The sequence below is a fragment of the Morone saxatilis genome, unplaced genomic scaffold, assembly GCF_004916995.1.
Source record: "Morone saxatilis isolate NCDOM2014 unplaced genomic scaffold, NCSU_SB_2.0 Contig2, whole genome shotgun sequence".
NCBI classification, from domain to species: domain Eukaryota; kingdom Metazoa; phylum Chordata; class Actinopteri; family Moronidae; genus Morone; species Morone saxatilis.
In genome coordinates, this window is record NW_023339762.1 from 21,122,604 (window position 1) to 21,138,688 (window position 16,085).

Genomic DNA, 16,085 nt, shown 5'->3' on the forward strand with positions numbered 1-16,085 from the left:
TTTTTTATATATAATGCGTGTTGGGGAATTTGAAAACAATAAAAAGTGATAATTTATCAATTCACCATGTTGGCTAATTGCGAACTACCATTGGCTTAAAAGGTTTACCATGCACCAATGAATCCCTCAGACTTTTCACTAATTTTATAATGAATTCTAAATTTTGAATAGTTATGACTGAACTAAGGAAATGTCAAATTAAATGTATCTTTTATTTTAAACGTATGCATACCTTGTAGATCAGATTAGAGTCTATTTTAAAAAAAGATAAAGATGGGCTTATTACATACTAATTTACCCTAAATTCAGTATAATCAGCCGTTTCCCATTGAGCTGTGCAACAGATTCTTAACTCTGTAGTAGCTGTCAGCTTCTTTCTAACACCATATTTCTTTCTTTGTGGATAGAGGCACTAAAAAACTCTTTAATTGGACTTAAATGAAAAACAAAGCACACAAGCTTGGGACTATAAAAAACATCACTTTCTCATTGTTATGCCACACTCACCAAGGAAATTCACAAGCACATTATGGTATAAACTCCTACCTACTAACTAGACATAGACTCTACTTACATAGACTCATGGACTGATGTGGTTTAGGCATTAAAGCAACAATGCATGTACTGCTTTTAGCTTTTAACATTCAGCAGAGAATGCCATCTGATCACCAGGAGTGACTGCCCTCATGTTATTAATGGTAATGTCAGGGCAGATATCAAGGTATTATCAGGGCAACAAAGATAATACTTATTAGTTGGATAACTTCATTGTGGATTTTGTTCTCTGCAGGGAAATCGTTAATATTCATTAAAAGACAAAGTAAAGCAAGTGTTGCCCTTTATTATGCAAATATTTTCATAAAGTGTAGCAATTACTCACTTAGGAATAGTTCTGAACTCTTGATTAATGATATCCCATGTACAGTATGCTTATTGGCTCACCCGCTAAGGGTGGTAAACTAAAATGTATCTACCAAAAGATATTTTTACCTCACATTTGTCACCTTTTATCTCAGTGTTTTTAATGCATAAAATTAGGTATATTTAAAAAAAAAAAAAGCAAAGGTGGATTTGCAGGTTTAATTTAAAGCAGACTTGGGATTGCTTCATGTCTTCTTCACTTTGGGTGTCTTTAGAACATGCAGACAAAGGAGAAAAAAATATGTTTTGTGTAGTTCTTTTAAAGACAGCCTTACAGCAACCAGTCAAAAGCTTCTTTAGTGAATGTCAGTTTTGCACTCTGATTTCACAAATTGACTTTTGAGTCTATTGAAGTGTTTGACAAGGTAAACCAAGGAAAAATCTCCAGTTCCAATATTTGAAACTACGTATTTGTCCAGATCTAGAGCTAATTAAATTTAGAGCCAGATCTTAGTCAGTGAGGCAGACAGGCAGTCAGTGCTCGGCAGCCTCCACTCATCAGCTCTCCTCTCATCTGCTGTGCTGCCAAAGAGCCACTGCCTTCAAGACGCTGTTAGTTACAGTGTCAAAATCCGTTTCTGGCACAGCCATCTTAGGGCTGGTAGTCAAGGTCCAGTGCTACAGTACAAACAGTGCTGAGCAGAATATTAAAGGTAACAAAAGAGGCCGTCTGGTGCTCAAGGTCCTCTTGACTTAAAATAAACCAACAAAAATCAAGAGTGGTATAACAAGTACTTTGGCTCTTATACATGACAGCGTGTGGTGCATACATACTGAGCTGTGTGTTTGGCCTGCTAAATATTGACTATACCAACATCAATTCATAGCAATAATTTAAATGTTGTGGGTAAGCCTTGTGAAATAATGCATTTACATCTTCTGGAAATTAACAGAATCTGAAATGTGACTAAATTTTTTATTTGGCTCATAAATAAACCTTTTGCTTGAAATGTTTGTGGAACCGTCACATGCTGACAGTCAACAAATCACGTCCATCATTTTGACATTGGAAAACCGGCATGTTAATAAGGTTTGGGGCTCACCCGCTGCTTTGTTCCAGACTGCTCCTTTTTAAACGCTCATGAATATACATGAGCACAACTGGTGGATCAAAGTGAAAATTAATTGGTCAGATTTAGGGCCACACCAGCTGTGGAACAAGATGATGTAAATGATGTTGTTTACCTGTTAACACCTGGGCAAAGATTTTAAATATGATTTATTCTCTCTCTTTCTCTTTTTCTCTCTGTTTTCAGCACGACATTGAGGCCAGGCCAAGGTAAGACTGCCAGTGTAATTCATGTTCACCTTTTTATAACAGGATAGCTTAGCGGGCACTAAGGACACTTCAAAACCTCCTCACTCAGGTCCTTGTGCCATCAACCACCATGAGACTGATGAGTATTCAGCTTGCATAATAAACACAAACACAAGTCCAAATCTTTCCCCCCCTCTGAAAACTTCCACCTTCAGCTTGAGTGCCTCGCTCAAACACACTCACAACACCGAGTCACTGATGCGCCTAAACCCTCCCGTGCCTCCAAACCTATCCAATCACATGCGAGTCACGTTGCTGCCCCAGCAAGGCAATTAGTAGCTCTCATCTGTGTGTTGCCCGCTGAAATCAGAAGAGGTGACAATCTGCCTGGTCCAATAAGAGGGCCATGGACAGTGGCTGTCAGGCTTGAGCTGTGTGTACGTGTGTGTTTATATGCATGCAGGTTGTGACATTAGTGGGGTCAAGTCTGGCCCTCTGATACAGCATAGTATTTACATTTATTCTTACCCAAAGCTGCTTATTATGTGCCTGTTAGGTTTGAGGTAGGATTGGAAACTAGACTGGGCAAATGCAGCCATATATGTTTTGAGCTGCTTTTACAGTTTGTTTGTGTCTTTTTTCCCATAGACTACATATTTCATCTTTTATCTCTGTCTGTGTCAGACAATCTGGAATAGATAGTCCTCTCCCAGTCCTACACTTTATTGATCTGTTGACACTAAAACCTCTCTGCCTCCTTCACCTGGAGCAGCAGCGCTCCTAGCACCACCTGCTGTCTCTGCCTCTCCTCCTGGCTGTCTCTCTGGGCTTTCATCTCAAAGTACTCCTCCCCTCTCCAGACACAGACACAGACACACACATACACAGACTCAGACACCTTCAGCAAATGCCAGCATCTGTCCTCGGAGACAAGAACCTTATTTTCTCTGAGACTTTATTTAAAACGAAAGCTGAATGCAAAACTAGTCCTTTGTGCCACAAAATACACTTTTGATGGATAATATGCTTGTTTTCTGCAAACAGAAATTTAATTTTTAATTTTACTTTGTACTACTGATATGGCAGCACTGCCTGCTTTTGAGAAATTGTACTGTATTTCCTCTCTGGAGTGTAATATACCTTGCTTTTAATAAGCAAAGAAAGTCATGACCATGGCTGGAGCAGGGTGCCAACATGTAATATATTATTGATTGGTCAGGCAGTATTATGACCCCTAAGCTCTGGAGCAGATGGCAGCAAGCTTGGACCCAAGGGTGAGATGGAGCTAATAGTTTGCCCTTAGTCAAGGTTAACCTCCACTCTCTCTCACACACACAAACACACATACACACACACACTCCCCGATATAATTACTCCCAAAGTCCCCCGTATTGCCCTAAAATGCAGTGGGTGCAGAATGTGGCTAGAGGAAAACGACACACATTTTGGGGAGAATTTCTTGAAATGTGTGAGTTTGAGCAATAGAGATCGGACATCTTAAGGTCTGAAGGTGAAACAAAGGGTGAGCAGGTGAAAAAGAGTTGAAGTGCAATTGTTGGAGGGAGAAAGGAGGAGAGACATTTTGCAGTATCAAGCGAGGACTGGATGTTTAGGGTTATGTGCAATGGGATCCAGACAGCAAATTGATTATGGAGCAGAAACACTAATCCGCTGTCTGAGCCCCATATCTCTGCTGTAGACAGAGCATCCCCGCAGGACCACAATCCTGCACCCACACGCATCTTTCCTGGACTTCCTCATCAATATGATCCCCCCGCCTCTCCCTAAGTCTCTTAACATAGGTACTCCATGCTTGCCAAGATTTGTCCTCCTCGGAATATAAATCTTGCTTTACTCCCCTCAGCCCAACCTTTTCACCGCTGCCTCTAATGTGATGCGTTGCAAATTTCACTTGTGTCCCTTAGCTATAACCTCCTCACCTCCCTTGCAACCCCTGTCCTTGCCTACCTGCGCCTTTTGTACATGTGTTTGTGCATGCGTTTGTCTTGTGTGCGTTTTTTGTATGTATGTATATATGCTCCTAATCTAATCAGAACAGTAGTTATCATCTGGATTCAGTGTAGCTGTTGCAGTCTCTGTAAATAATGTGTGCATACACATTCATGTAATAATGTGTCCAAAGGTATGAACTTACAGGCTATGCTAGTAGCTTATGGCATATTATGCGATTTAGTGTGTCTGTGATGTAAATTTAGTTTGGAGAGAAAAATATATTATTTAAATCATAACTAAATTCTATTTCTCTCTCATAGCCTACACATCTTACTGGAAGCCCTGCCATTTGCTTTCACATTTTGCAGTCTTAGCCCTCAGTGATCGGATACTGTAAGGGCCATGCTACATCAGGAGTCACCATCACTGATCAGTAGTGGAGACGAGATTTTCTGACTGTCTTCACACACATAAACAAACACACACACACAGAGACAGACACAAAGAAAGGATGGGGAGAAAGGGCTTATTGCTGCATTAACACTTTAACTCCAGAAGCCACTTTTATGTTGTCTCCTGAGATGCGTGCTTAAAGAGAGAAATAGATAGACAGTGAGACAGTCAATGAGAGAAAAAGAGTACGCTAAGGAATTCCTCTCGTTAATCTTAAATTTGCTGTTCTGTTGTGACTTCAGAAGATTTATTTTTAGTATACATGTAGAAGCAGGCTATTTTTCTCTAGACAGAGGCTTCTACTAACTAACTTCTACTTTAAGTTTTTAGCTTGGGAGTTTTTGATGTTTAGCCACGAAGAAGAAGTCATTAGAGCACTCCTAAAATGACTATTCCAGTTTCCCATCCATATCTGTATGATTTTAACAATAGGAGTAACAAGCAAGTCAGTTATTGTTCTCTGATCCACCAAGTCAGCCAATACAGATCACCTCAGATTGTAGACCCTGACGGTCCCTGATGTTTGGGCTTTTTCTCTGTCACTACTGGGGAAATAAATGTATATAAACGCAGGTAACAGTCAACACTGGTATAGCTGAACATCCACCAATAAAAGCAGTGATTCTAAGTATTTTTGGAAGCAGTGTCATCTTTAAGTTAGGTCTTGTTGGAGATGGAACTGGCTGCTTTGTGTGTGTCCCACAGTAAGGCATCCCTGGTGTTTTTGTATCCTGTCATTCTGAGCATATAAAGAATAGCAATGAAAATGAGAGGACAGAAAAGTGAAAATACCTGGTCAACGCTTGTTAGTTTTCATAGATTGTATAGTTTTTCTTGGCAGTTATAGTATGACTTTTTTTTTTGTTCAGACAGATTTTCAAAGACATGCATGAACACCCATGTCAAATCTGTGCCATGTGTTTTCTTGCATCCATTAGCCCTGTCTCGTCTTTGGGAAGTTCTATATAATATGAAATATGTAAGGGGCAAGTCTGCATGAGTGTATCACACTCACTCAGCACCCACATTCTGCTTGATATTCTTTTGAAAATCTGCCTTTTTATCTGTATTCTCTGCGATTTATTTTATTTGGAGATAGAAATTATTTACATTAGGAGGGATTATTTACAGAGAAAGAAAGAAATAAGAACTACGAGTCTGCAAAACCTTAGGGCTTACTGTATAAAAACATGTGAACCCAAAGGTATATGAGGGTATAAGGGAGAATGGTTTAACAAAAAAACATCTAGACTACATGCATACATAACAAATGAAGAAAATAACAGGCAAAAATAACCATGATGCAAGGAAAGGGGAAGTGTTGGCAGCAACTGTATCTGATCTCCTAAACAAACAAAAAACACTATAAAATTCAATAACTTCAGCTGATAATATGGTTTGTTTCTGAGCTCAGCTTCAGTCAAATCCCCTTCATGATCAGTAAAGCTATAAGAAGAAAAACCATCTGGATTACGAAAAGTTAAAGCTTTGCGACATGTGGCAAATTTGCTTAGCAAGAGCGATGGAGGCTTTCCGGGCATATAAATCACACAGTATAATCAGACTAAAATGGTAAAGCCCACTGGGGAGCGTAGCACTTCTAATTACATTGCGAGGTCCCCCCATTCATTGCTCCAATCACTCACGTCTCGGCTGTATCTCAGGAGCTCCTGTCCCTTGCTTCGCACATTTTATCATGCATGCATGGCTCAGAACGCACACACACAGCTGGAAAGTGAGCAGATTTTGCATCTTCATTTCCTTCTTTTTACTTTTACAGATTTTCCCTAACATGTTTACTCATATACTGTGTATTGCCTACATTCATTTACACCTATGCATAAATAATGCGCTCTACACTTTCTCACTTCACTCCATATTTTGGTTTTGGAGACCCTCTCTGACCTACAAACTAAATAATCTTATTTTCTTTCTGATGCTTTAAACCATCCAACTTTACAGTACAGTTATATTGTAAATTAACAGAATAATGCATGAAAGTTAACAATCCTTAAAAATGTAATTAATGATCAAATCAAAGTGTATGCATTAACATTAAGTGATAGTAGTGTTAGTAGTGTAAATCTAAGAATAAGTAAAGATGCTATTAATGATCTTCTATTTGATTACAATTGATCAGTTATTATTTTTATAAATGTACCTACTTAATTCTTACTCAGGCACCGTTTACCTTCAACAACCATAGTGACACTACATCACACATCACCATCTGAATGGAAATGTGTAGTTTCCACCATCCAGAGTCTTCCACTATAAGATAACAGCGGCAATAGGGACCAACCGTCCTAAATAGCACATAATGATGAAGAAGGTTTTGAGATGTGGTTCTTATTTCCAGTGCTTAACTAACTTACATAAATCATGCATCCGACCTATTTTTAAATGAGCTGTGTACATCGTGCCCTGCATCCTCTATTTTGAATTCTGTCAAACCCCTGCTTGTGATCTTGCCACCACTGACCATGCTCGCTGACAGAGGAGAGAAATGGGGCGAAACGCTCACTATGTCTCACTGAGTGACGGCTGTAGACCACCCTCTATCATAGTGCACATTCACATGAACACACAAACCAAGGAAAGGGGGGGCTGACAGGGAAGTGAAGTGGGCACTTTGGGACGCAGCTTATCTGTCTGTTTGAACTGCTTGCCCTTCACTGGGTCAACTAGATGGGTAGAGTGAAGCAGGGAGGTGTCAGGGGAGCGTGGCCAGAGGACACAGGACAGAGCTCAGAGATGAGGACATGGAGGGAGGGAGCTGCATTTCCTCTAATGAAAAATTTACATCGCCTCCTACAAAAGGAGACACTATTGTGTGTGTGTGTGTGTGTGTGTGTGTGTGTGTGTGTGTGTGTCAACCTGCCCCCATTTAATAATTTAAAATGTTTCAGCTAGATGCATTTATATCTGTTTTCCTGTGTGTGTGTGTGTGTGTGTGTGTAAGGCTCAGCTTCTTTTTATGACTGTACTAAAATCTCTTCATTAATACTCTCCTCTTCCTTTTTCTCTCTCTCTCTCTCGCTTGGCCATCACCATTCAAACAGGGGTTGGATCTGAGGTCCCAAATGAATTCAAAGCACACACAAACCAAACTGACAAATACAGAGACATGCATTTAGATGACAAGAGACTATAAGCATGCATAATTCATGCCACGTGCAAAATGTTCCTCCAGTTTTTTAAATATCATTCACTTTGTCTGTCTGTGTGCGCGTGTGTGTGTGGGCACACATGTCTGCACTTGCATGACTCACATCAAGCAGTTTTTGATAACGCAGGGAGAGGGGTGTGTGCAGAGGAGTTAAAGGGAGAAAATAAGTAGATAAGTGCGTGCGTGTGTGTGCGTGTGTGCTTCTGTTCGCTTTGTCTTTTGTGATGACTAATGGCAGTTATTTGTTTCTCCCAAAACTTTTCCTGAATACAAATGAGGTAATTTACCTAGAAAAAACGCCTCTGATTTAGAGTTGGGGTTGCTTTAGCACCACGCATCTATTTTACTTTTGCATGTGAGAGCCTCTAGATTCCACCCAGGTATGAAGTATGAATCACGACCGTAGGCCGCCTGTCAAAATGCAAAAGAAGGCAGACGGTTAGGAATGTATTTTGTGAAACAGACACGACAGGTACGAATGTATTTTAAAACAGAAACTGCTTCTTTTTCGTATTGGACTTCAGTGGGGATTGTCATCTAATAAGTTTGATGTACTTCGATGTACTTCAGGGTTTTTGGAATTTCACGCGAGCTGTAGTGGCACTGCTACTGAATATATTAGTTTTTTTACATTTTCTACAGTTTAGGCCTGTGGGGGCAAGGGACAGTGTATAGAGCTTTGACCAGAGCTTTAAGAGTGCCTGTAGTATTGATCTGCTCGGTAGATGAGTGGTGAGTACTGGGTTTATTGTCTGTGATCCCAGAGAGCAAAGAGTCAGTAGTGCAGAGTCGGTGAGCTAAGTGTCTGTGATGCATCCAAGGTTGTCGTGTGGCAGAATCAGGTTACTGCTGTGTTTGTGTTGATGCTCTGAGCCCGTAGTGCCTATGAATAATGGATTGTTAATCCATGTGTGTAAAATGCATCTCTCTCCCACATACCTTTCCTTGACTTACCGCCTCTGTTTTTTTGAATGTGTGCAAAGGTGTGTTTGTATTCGCACTTATATTGTATTCTGTCTGTGTGTTCGTGTGTGCTTTTCTTCAGAGATCGGTGTCAGCATAGTGACTTTATACCTTGAGAAAAGGAATCATTGTCAGTTTTATTCAGCTGACTTGGAAAAGCTGGTAAGGAAGAGTGATTTAACAAGTAGGACCACAGGACTCTTTAAATATTCATATTTGTTGAACTTTGCCTTTTTAAAGTATGAAAAAGGATATATTTAATACAAAGTAATAGCTTGAGAACCTTTGCAATTCAAATTTTACATATCAGGTTGATGATAATGATGATGATGGTTGATATCCAGAGGGACCTGGATAGGGCAAGTTAAAGCAAAAGACATGTGTATGTTAACATGATTTTGAGCTGCCCAGTAATGAAGACAAGGAACAAAATGGTGCAGTGAAAGAACATGAGTGTGAAAGGTTAAGTGTCTGCAGTCGGGAATTTTGGAAACGGAGTTAAGCACAGGTACGGTGTAACCAGGCTGAGATGAGATGAGCGTGAGTGTGTAGCCTGTAGAGATGTAGTTCAACTCCACCAAGGAAGATGCGAGGTGACTGCTGAAGAGGAAAGGGAGAGAGAAAAAAAAGGGGAGGTGGGGGTGAAAACAGTGCAACTACAGTGAGCCGGTAATACAGAATGGAAAGGCATGAAAAATGAAAGAGAGCGTGGCAAACAATATTTCAGAAGGCTCCAGTGCACAAGACAGCAACAATAGGTTAGTCTGTGATGGTAAACTTCACCAAGCTTCCTGGTATGAGCATTTTATCTCTTCTTGTGGTCCATGTTTTGTGATATCCGCTCCCAACAAATACCTTTCCTGATAACCTTGTGCTATCTAATATGTAGCCCAGTGTTGAAAATCATACTGAGTTACTAAAAATGAGAAGCCATACTCTTTTTTTTTTTTTCTTTCTTTGTTTCATTCCTTTACCGTCTCTGTGACTGTAAATTGAGGCGGAACATGTCACGTTTATGTCGCATTGTAAAATGTGTTGATGTGTTATTATCTACTTCATTATTTATGAATGCAGAACAGCGTTTCTATGTGCTGCACTCCTGTTCTCCCAGCCTGTCTTGTTAATTCATTGTCTCTGCACCTGCTCATTAGATTACAGTACTTACCTAGACTTCTCTAGCTGTCCCATCTAATAATCACATTGGCATATTGAAGCGTCTGCAGTTTGTGCATTCTTCTAAGAGGAAGGCTGTGAGGAATTAGTATAAGAAATAAAAAATAAATCCAAAAGTGTTAATTACAGCTCACTTTTCCCCTTGGAAAACAGACACTTCTGCAAGTGTGTTTTATGTGTTTGATAGCATGTTTGTGTCGCATGTATTTTTGCACACACGCAATTATTTGAAAAGAAGAAAGTGGCAAGACAAAAAAAAAAGTCAGGCAAAAGTGATTGAGGAAGTGCAGTGAGGAAGAAAGTTGGCATACGGCAGGAGTTGGATCACTACATCAAAGGTGCAGATGTTGTGATTTTCTCTTTTTTTATCTCCATCACATGTCCCAGGCCAGCCACATCTGGCCGCAGATGGCGTGCTCTGCTGCAGCAGTGATGAAATGACCTTCTAGTTCCAATTCTGATTCATGAGCAGTAATTTATACACAGCCACATGCTATGTCTATAGGATGTTCTGCTGTCAGACTGTAAAGCACTGCATATCTTGTGTAATGGCTGCAATGCACAATTGTAAAATAAAAGATATATTTTAAATGTTTGATTTTAACATTAAAACTAAGTCTACAGCCATGCTTTGGCAACGTGCTGAGAGGTTGTACTTAGGCACAGCAGTATTTTGAAATAAGTATTAAAATCAATACTAACATGCTCACACTGACAATGCTAACATGTTGATGTTTAGCAGGTATAATATTAAACATGTTCACCATTTGATGCTGATGGGGATGTCAAGTATTGGAAAAAATATAATTTTGACCTGATTATGGATGATGGCTCGAGAGATACAGTCATTAGAATGAATGAATTCATCGTAAATGGTTCATGAACATCTGTACCAAATGTCATTGTGATCCATCCAATAGCCTTTGAAAGACATTTAATTCAGAACCACAAATGTCAGCCTCATGGTGGAAAAGTCAGGGGATCATCCAAGTCATTAGGATTTATGAAAAACCATGAATGTCTGTACTGGACAAGTGATCTAATAGTTACTGACTGAAGACTGAAGTGGTCTACAGAGAGGCTGTCATTACCATTTCTAGAGCCATGCTGTTAGCAGTTATTATTAAAAATAGATGTAGCACTATCACACATCAGGCTTTTTTTTTTGGTTTTCAGACAGCCATATTCTCATTTAAACAATCTATACAGTCACTGGCACTTTTGACCAGCTAATCTGATCTGAACATTTAACAGCTGCTGGACTGTAATGATCAACAAATGTCAATGTTGTCAACTGAAATCACTACCTCGGGAAACTGCCAATCAGCCATTTGTTAATTGGTCTGAGTTGCATGCTGTAGGCAATCTGCGGGTGCTTGTGAGTTTTGTTTGCATTTGAGAATAACATTATTTGGCTTGGGAAAGGCTGATATGACATACTATACAGGAAGTGGACTAGGCAATTAGAGCTTTCCCCCTCTCCTGTCTTGTATCTTGTCAGGGAATTACACCCATTTACAAACAGGAAAAATGGCTTCTCTGGAAACTCTTTGCATATTTTCTTTCCCTTTCTCTCTCACACGCACACAAGCACACACATACCCACACATTTCCACTCTTGGTGTTCTATCCACAAGGCAGATTGTCATACTGGATCTGGAGAGACTTTGCCTTCCACCCTATCATGCATGCAGTGCTCATGCACACACGAGTAAAAGCACTCAAAAGATGTCACACTGTATAAACATTCATTATTCACTCAAAGCATACATAAACACTGCACACACACACACACACGCACAAATACACACACTCGCACAGTTAGGGTAATTAGTGGAAAGATAGAAAGAACAAGGCAACTGTCTCCCCGCACAGATAGAAAGATGCATTCACGCACAGATGCCTTGCTCACACTGTCTCACCTACTGTGTCCCTTTTAACCACACTCACATACACACATGCACGTCAGTGTGTTAGCCTTCGGGTGGAATTAGAGGTCTGATTTCAGCTTGGTGGAGATGTAGGAGGACGATAGTGGCAGGCTGAACCAGGGGGCAATGAATCAGTGCCTTATCAAACTTCTGGCCCTAGGTATGAACTGTCAACACAAAAACCAAGCACGAGCAGCTCTCTCTGTCTCGTCGTCGTCGTCGTCTCGTCTCTCTCGTTCTCTCTGCGTCTCTGCGGTCTCTGCTCACTCAGCTTCACTCACTCACTCAGTCACTCAATCACCTCACTCCACTCACTCACTCACTCACTTCACTCAGCTGCATTCACTCACGTCACTCTCACTCTCCACTCTCACTCTCTCTCACTCTCACACACTCTCTCTCACAGACACTCTCTTCTCGACAACTCGTCTCTCACACACAGCACACACACCACACAGCACACAGGCAGGACACAACACATCTCCCTTTTACAGTTGGACACAGCAACAACGTAAGCACGTGTGTGACAGTTTAGTGGGGCGGTTGTCAGGGCACTCTTCCCTCTTCCAGTTCATGGTCTGTCCCTCTGCTAAGTTATTCTCCCAGTGAGGGGAAGGGTTGGCATGTTTAATTCAGCGGCTTCACGACAAGCCCCGTCACCATGCAGATTTATAGTATTGGCTAAAGAGGAATGCGGAGCTGGTTGGGATTTTACCTCAGGATTCTAATGGGAGATTTAGCTTGCACTTTGCAAAATCACCTTAATCCAGCGTTGTTCTGTGAAGGGAGCGATGTGAAGGAAAAATTCATGTTTTTTTTCTGATGAGGGCCCCATTTGCACATCTGCGTTTCCCTTTTGAACCAGACAACTTGTTGTTTTTTTAATCATTACATCTCATTGTGTTAGATTTTTTCTGAATTTTGTCCACACAGGAGAGGCATTAGCCTTTTTTAAATATTTGTATTCACATGTGATTACAGATAAAGATAAAATTTTCAAGGATGGGCATGCCTCTTGATTTAAAAAGAACAATACAATTGCTTTCAGTTTCCTTATGATGAATTATGCAATAGGGGCATGTCACCTTCAGGAGAAAAGCAGGCTTTCATGACTGATGTTTTACAGGATGCATTAGTACACATAAAAGTTTATTAGTCAGGCAGCACTGGGGAGCTGTCAAGCCCCATGACTGTATTTCACTGTGTTGCAATGCTGCATCTAACTATGCTGCTTCTGCAGGAACAAAACAACAAATTTCACAGACTAATAAAACCCAAACTAATCTCAGTTTGTGCAGCGCCATCTGTAAAATGCTTATATATTTGCATTATAGCTTAACATTTATAACCATTCTTTAAAGTTGTTTTTGAGATCATAACTGTTAATATTTTTGTTTTTTGCAAGAGGAAGATCTCTGTGCCGCACACCGAGGGAGGTCCTTTTTTCACACAGTGTGTTTAACATTCTGCAGAGGCGAACGTGGTGAGGAGTGGGTGAGGCATATGAGACTTTTATCAGACAAGATGAGAGTTGTGACAGTCTGGAGCCGAGGTTTTCTGGGCTGTCTGTCTAGGTGTCCTTCACATTGAGGGCTTGGATGCAGGGGGAGGGGGAGTTCTCATGTGACAGAAGGCTTTGCCTAATAGCCAGTCTGTTCTCCAACTCTGTCTGTTTTTCTGTCTCATACACACGCTTTTTTCTCTTTTTTTTTCTCTCCTCCTCTTCTTCTCTGGCCATATGTGCCTCTGACATCTCTCCATCTATATGACAGACTAGAGCGGAGGAGGAGTCCGTATAATCTGTCCAAGTGTGGTGTAAACAGGCTCTTACATTTAAAATCTCTCCAGAGCAATCCAGATTCTGGGACAGCTCGTCCGGGCACCTGGGCAGTGCACTGATTAAGGTGGCGCCGGCGCTCTGCTGTCAGAGAAGGGGGTTGTTTGAAAGAGGCAACAGGGGGCAGCTCTGCCAGCCTGCCAAGTGTGTGGGCGCTGCTGTGACCAGTCAGTCTTCATAATGGCTGTCTGGCCCTGGGACAGAGCCAGCTCAGTGGTCACATGACTGACTGCACACATCAAGCTAGGAAGGCCTCCCTTCTGTAACCCTGGATCAGTGGTGCCTATGGAGACGACAAAGGGCCTAGAGGGACAGAGAGGGGAAGGCATTATATGGGTGTGGACAAATGAAGGGAGAGATGGAAGAAAAAAAAGAAATAAAACAGTTGACAGAACATGGACGACAGAGACTGGACCAAGCAGTAAAGTCACAGCCAAGTTGAAGTCACAAAAGAGAGAATAAGGAAGGAAGAATTCTTAAGAAGTCTTAAGTAAAAGGGAGAGTGGGAACAGCGTAGGTGCTCACTATTCATTACCTATAAGCTGATGCTGTGTGCCTTCTGAAGGACAGATAAGTTTATCTCTCCAATGTTTTTTTTTCTCTCTCCCTTTCTCACTCTTGTGGGCTTGAGATTCAAACTTCAAAGGAGTGCTAGATACTCCAGAAAATTCAATTTAAGCCAAATACATAGTCTGCATTTAAAGTTTCCTAAACACATGCAACTGTAACCAATGAAGACTGGAAATTAATAGGAGGGGAGATGACTTTGCATGGGGAAACATTACAACAATAAAAAATAAAATAAGAATTTAAGCGCAGCAGATACCTATACAAAATCAGACAATGTAAGTATTCTACAGTGACTGCATTATCGAAAGTTGTGCTTTTATGTTTCATGAACACTATAACCAACAAGACCTTTAAGGCCACACTAGCACCCTTATACTGCTGTAATGCTTTATACACACCAGCATGATTTTTTTGAATTTTTGCATGAAGACAACATGCAGAGACAACTTACAGCTATTATTAGATTCTCACCACTAGAGGGGCAAAATGTAAAGCCTGAGAGTGGTGCCGGAGGAAAGCCCATGTTGTTACCAATGAGAAGGATTTATCGCCTGGTGAACATGTTTTGCAAGAGTTTATGGCAGAATGTCTGGCAGTATTTGGTCAGAAGCTTGTGCTGGAGGAATTATTGTGGACCACTCATGATATTGCTTTATAAATAATGATTTAGTTAGACTTTAATAGTTTCATGGCGTGTTGGCCACAATAACTATGGTATCACAATAGAATTAATACACAGCAATACACAATATATTGACAGCTGGCTACAATACATCACAGAATGTCTGTAAAAGTTGAGGTGTAGTAAGTGGTCATATGCTGTATTTACTTACTGACAGTATTGTACAGATAGCTAAATGAAGCACTGTGTAATTAAATACATAGTCTCTCTACACTTTACTGTGTCCTTTGTGTCAGCATCCTGTAAGAGTGATGACGGCGTTTTTCAAGACTTCAACCTGCAGTTAACAGTGTAACATAGGTTACCGTGGTGGTGATCAGAGGCCAAATATACAGTAGTAGCTGCTTTAACATCACCGATTGGCATGTGGCCAGAGGTGCAGTGTGTGATTCAGTGTTAAATTATGCTTTACTGATTTAATTATCTGAGTGATTTTTTAAGCGTAGGTACATTGTACTGGAAAGGGATGGCAGGCAGTCAAGAAATAAGATTGTTGTTTTCTTTTTTTGCAAATGGTTTCTGCTTTTTTATCTAGGCCCATTTCGGTTATTAGGCCATCAGTTAAGCCTTTGTCCGTATTGGAGAACCGTGCTGACTCTCTTGCAACCAGTATTTTGTCCACGCTTTCAACACAGCGTCCTCTTACATCTGTAGAAGTGTGTAAACTGCGCTCAGGTTGTCATCTGTCATCATGTCCCTCTCACAGAGTACCATCAGTGCGGCAGTAGTAGACCACAGTGAGCCATTTGTCCTGATTCATAAACATCCCTTGGGTTTCTTTATGGGTCTGGGTTTTACTGTGTTGAATAGCTGCATATTTGTGAGCTTGTCAAATGAATAATACCAGAAAATGACACAGTGGAGCCTCCTGAAGATCAAACCTCTTGTTAGCAGACTACATCCAACGTGTCTGTCCTCTCCACCCTCTGTCTTTGTTATGCAGTGGGGAACCATTAAGGTGATTCCATTATCTCCTCCTTGCTCTCCTCTAAGGGATCTTCTTAGCGTCATTCATTGCCATTTAATTTGTGACCAAGAGCATAATGGCTCTGGAAAATTGGAAGGCACAATCCTGTGCCTACATGGGGGTGTGCTGTTCAGGATGAGTGTTTATTGTCAGATTGCATCTCTGTGAAGAGGGGCTTTGAAGGAAGTATTATGGTGTATTTTTCCCA

General features: G+C 40.8%; 1 protein-coding gene across 4 annotated transcripts in view; it reads left to right on the top strand.

Moving 5' to 3' along the window:
- trim44 (tripartite motif containing 44) overlaps positions 1–16,085 on the top strand; it is a 45,024-nt gene that overhangs the window by 18,844 nt on the left and 10,095 nt on the right. For all 4 annotated transcript variants that reach the window (XM_035664258.1, XM_035664257.1, XM_035664256.1 and 1 more), the window contains exon 5: positions 2,178–2,200. In XM_035664258.1, the coding sequence (XP_035520151.1) occupies positions 2,178–2,200 (23 nt within the window). The remainder of the gene's footprint in view (positions 1–2,177; positions 2,201–16,085) is intronic.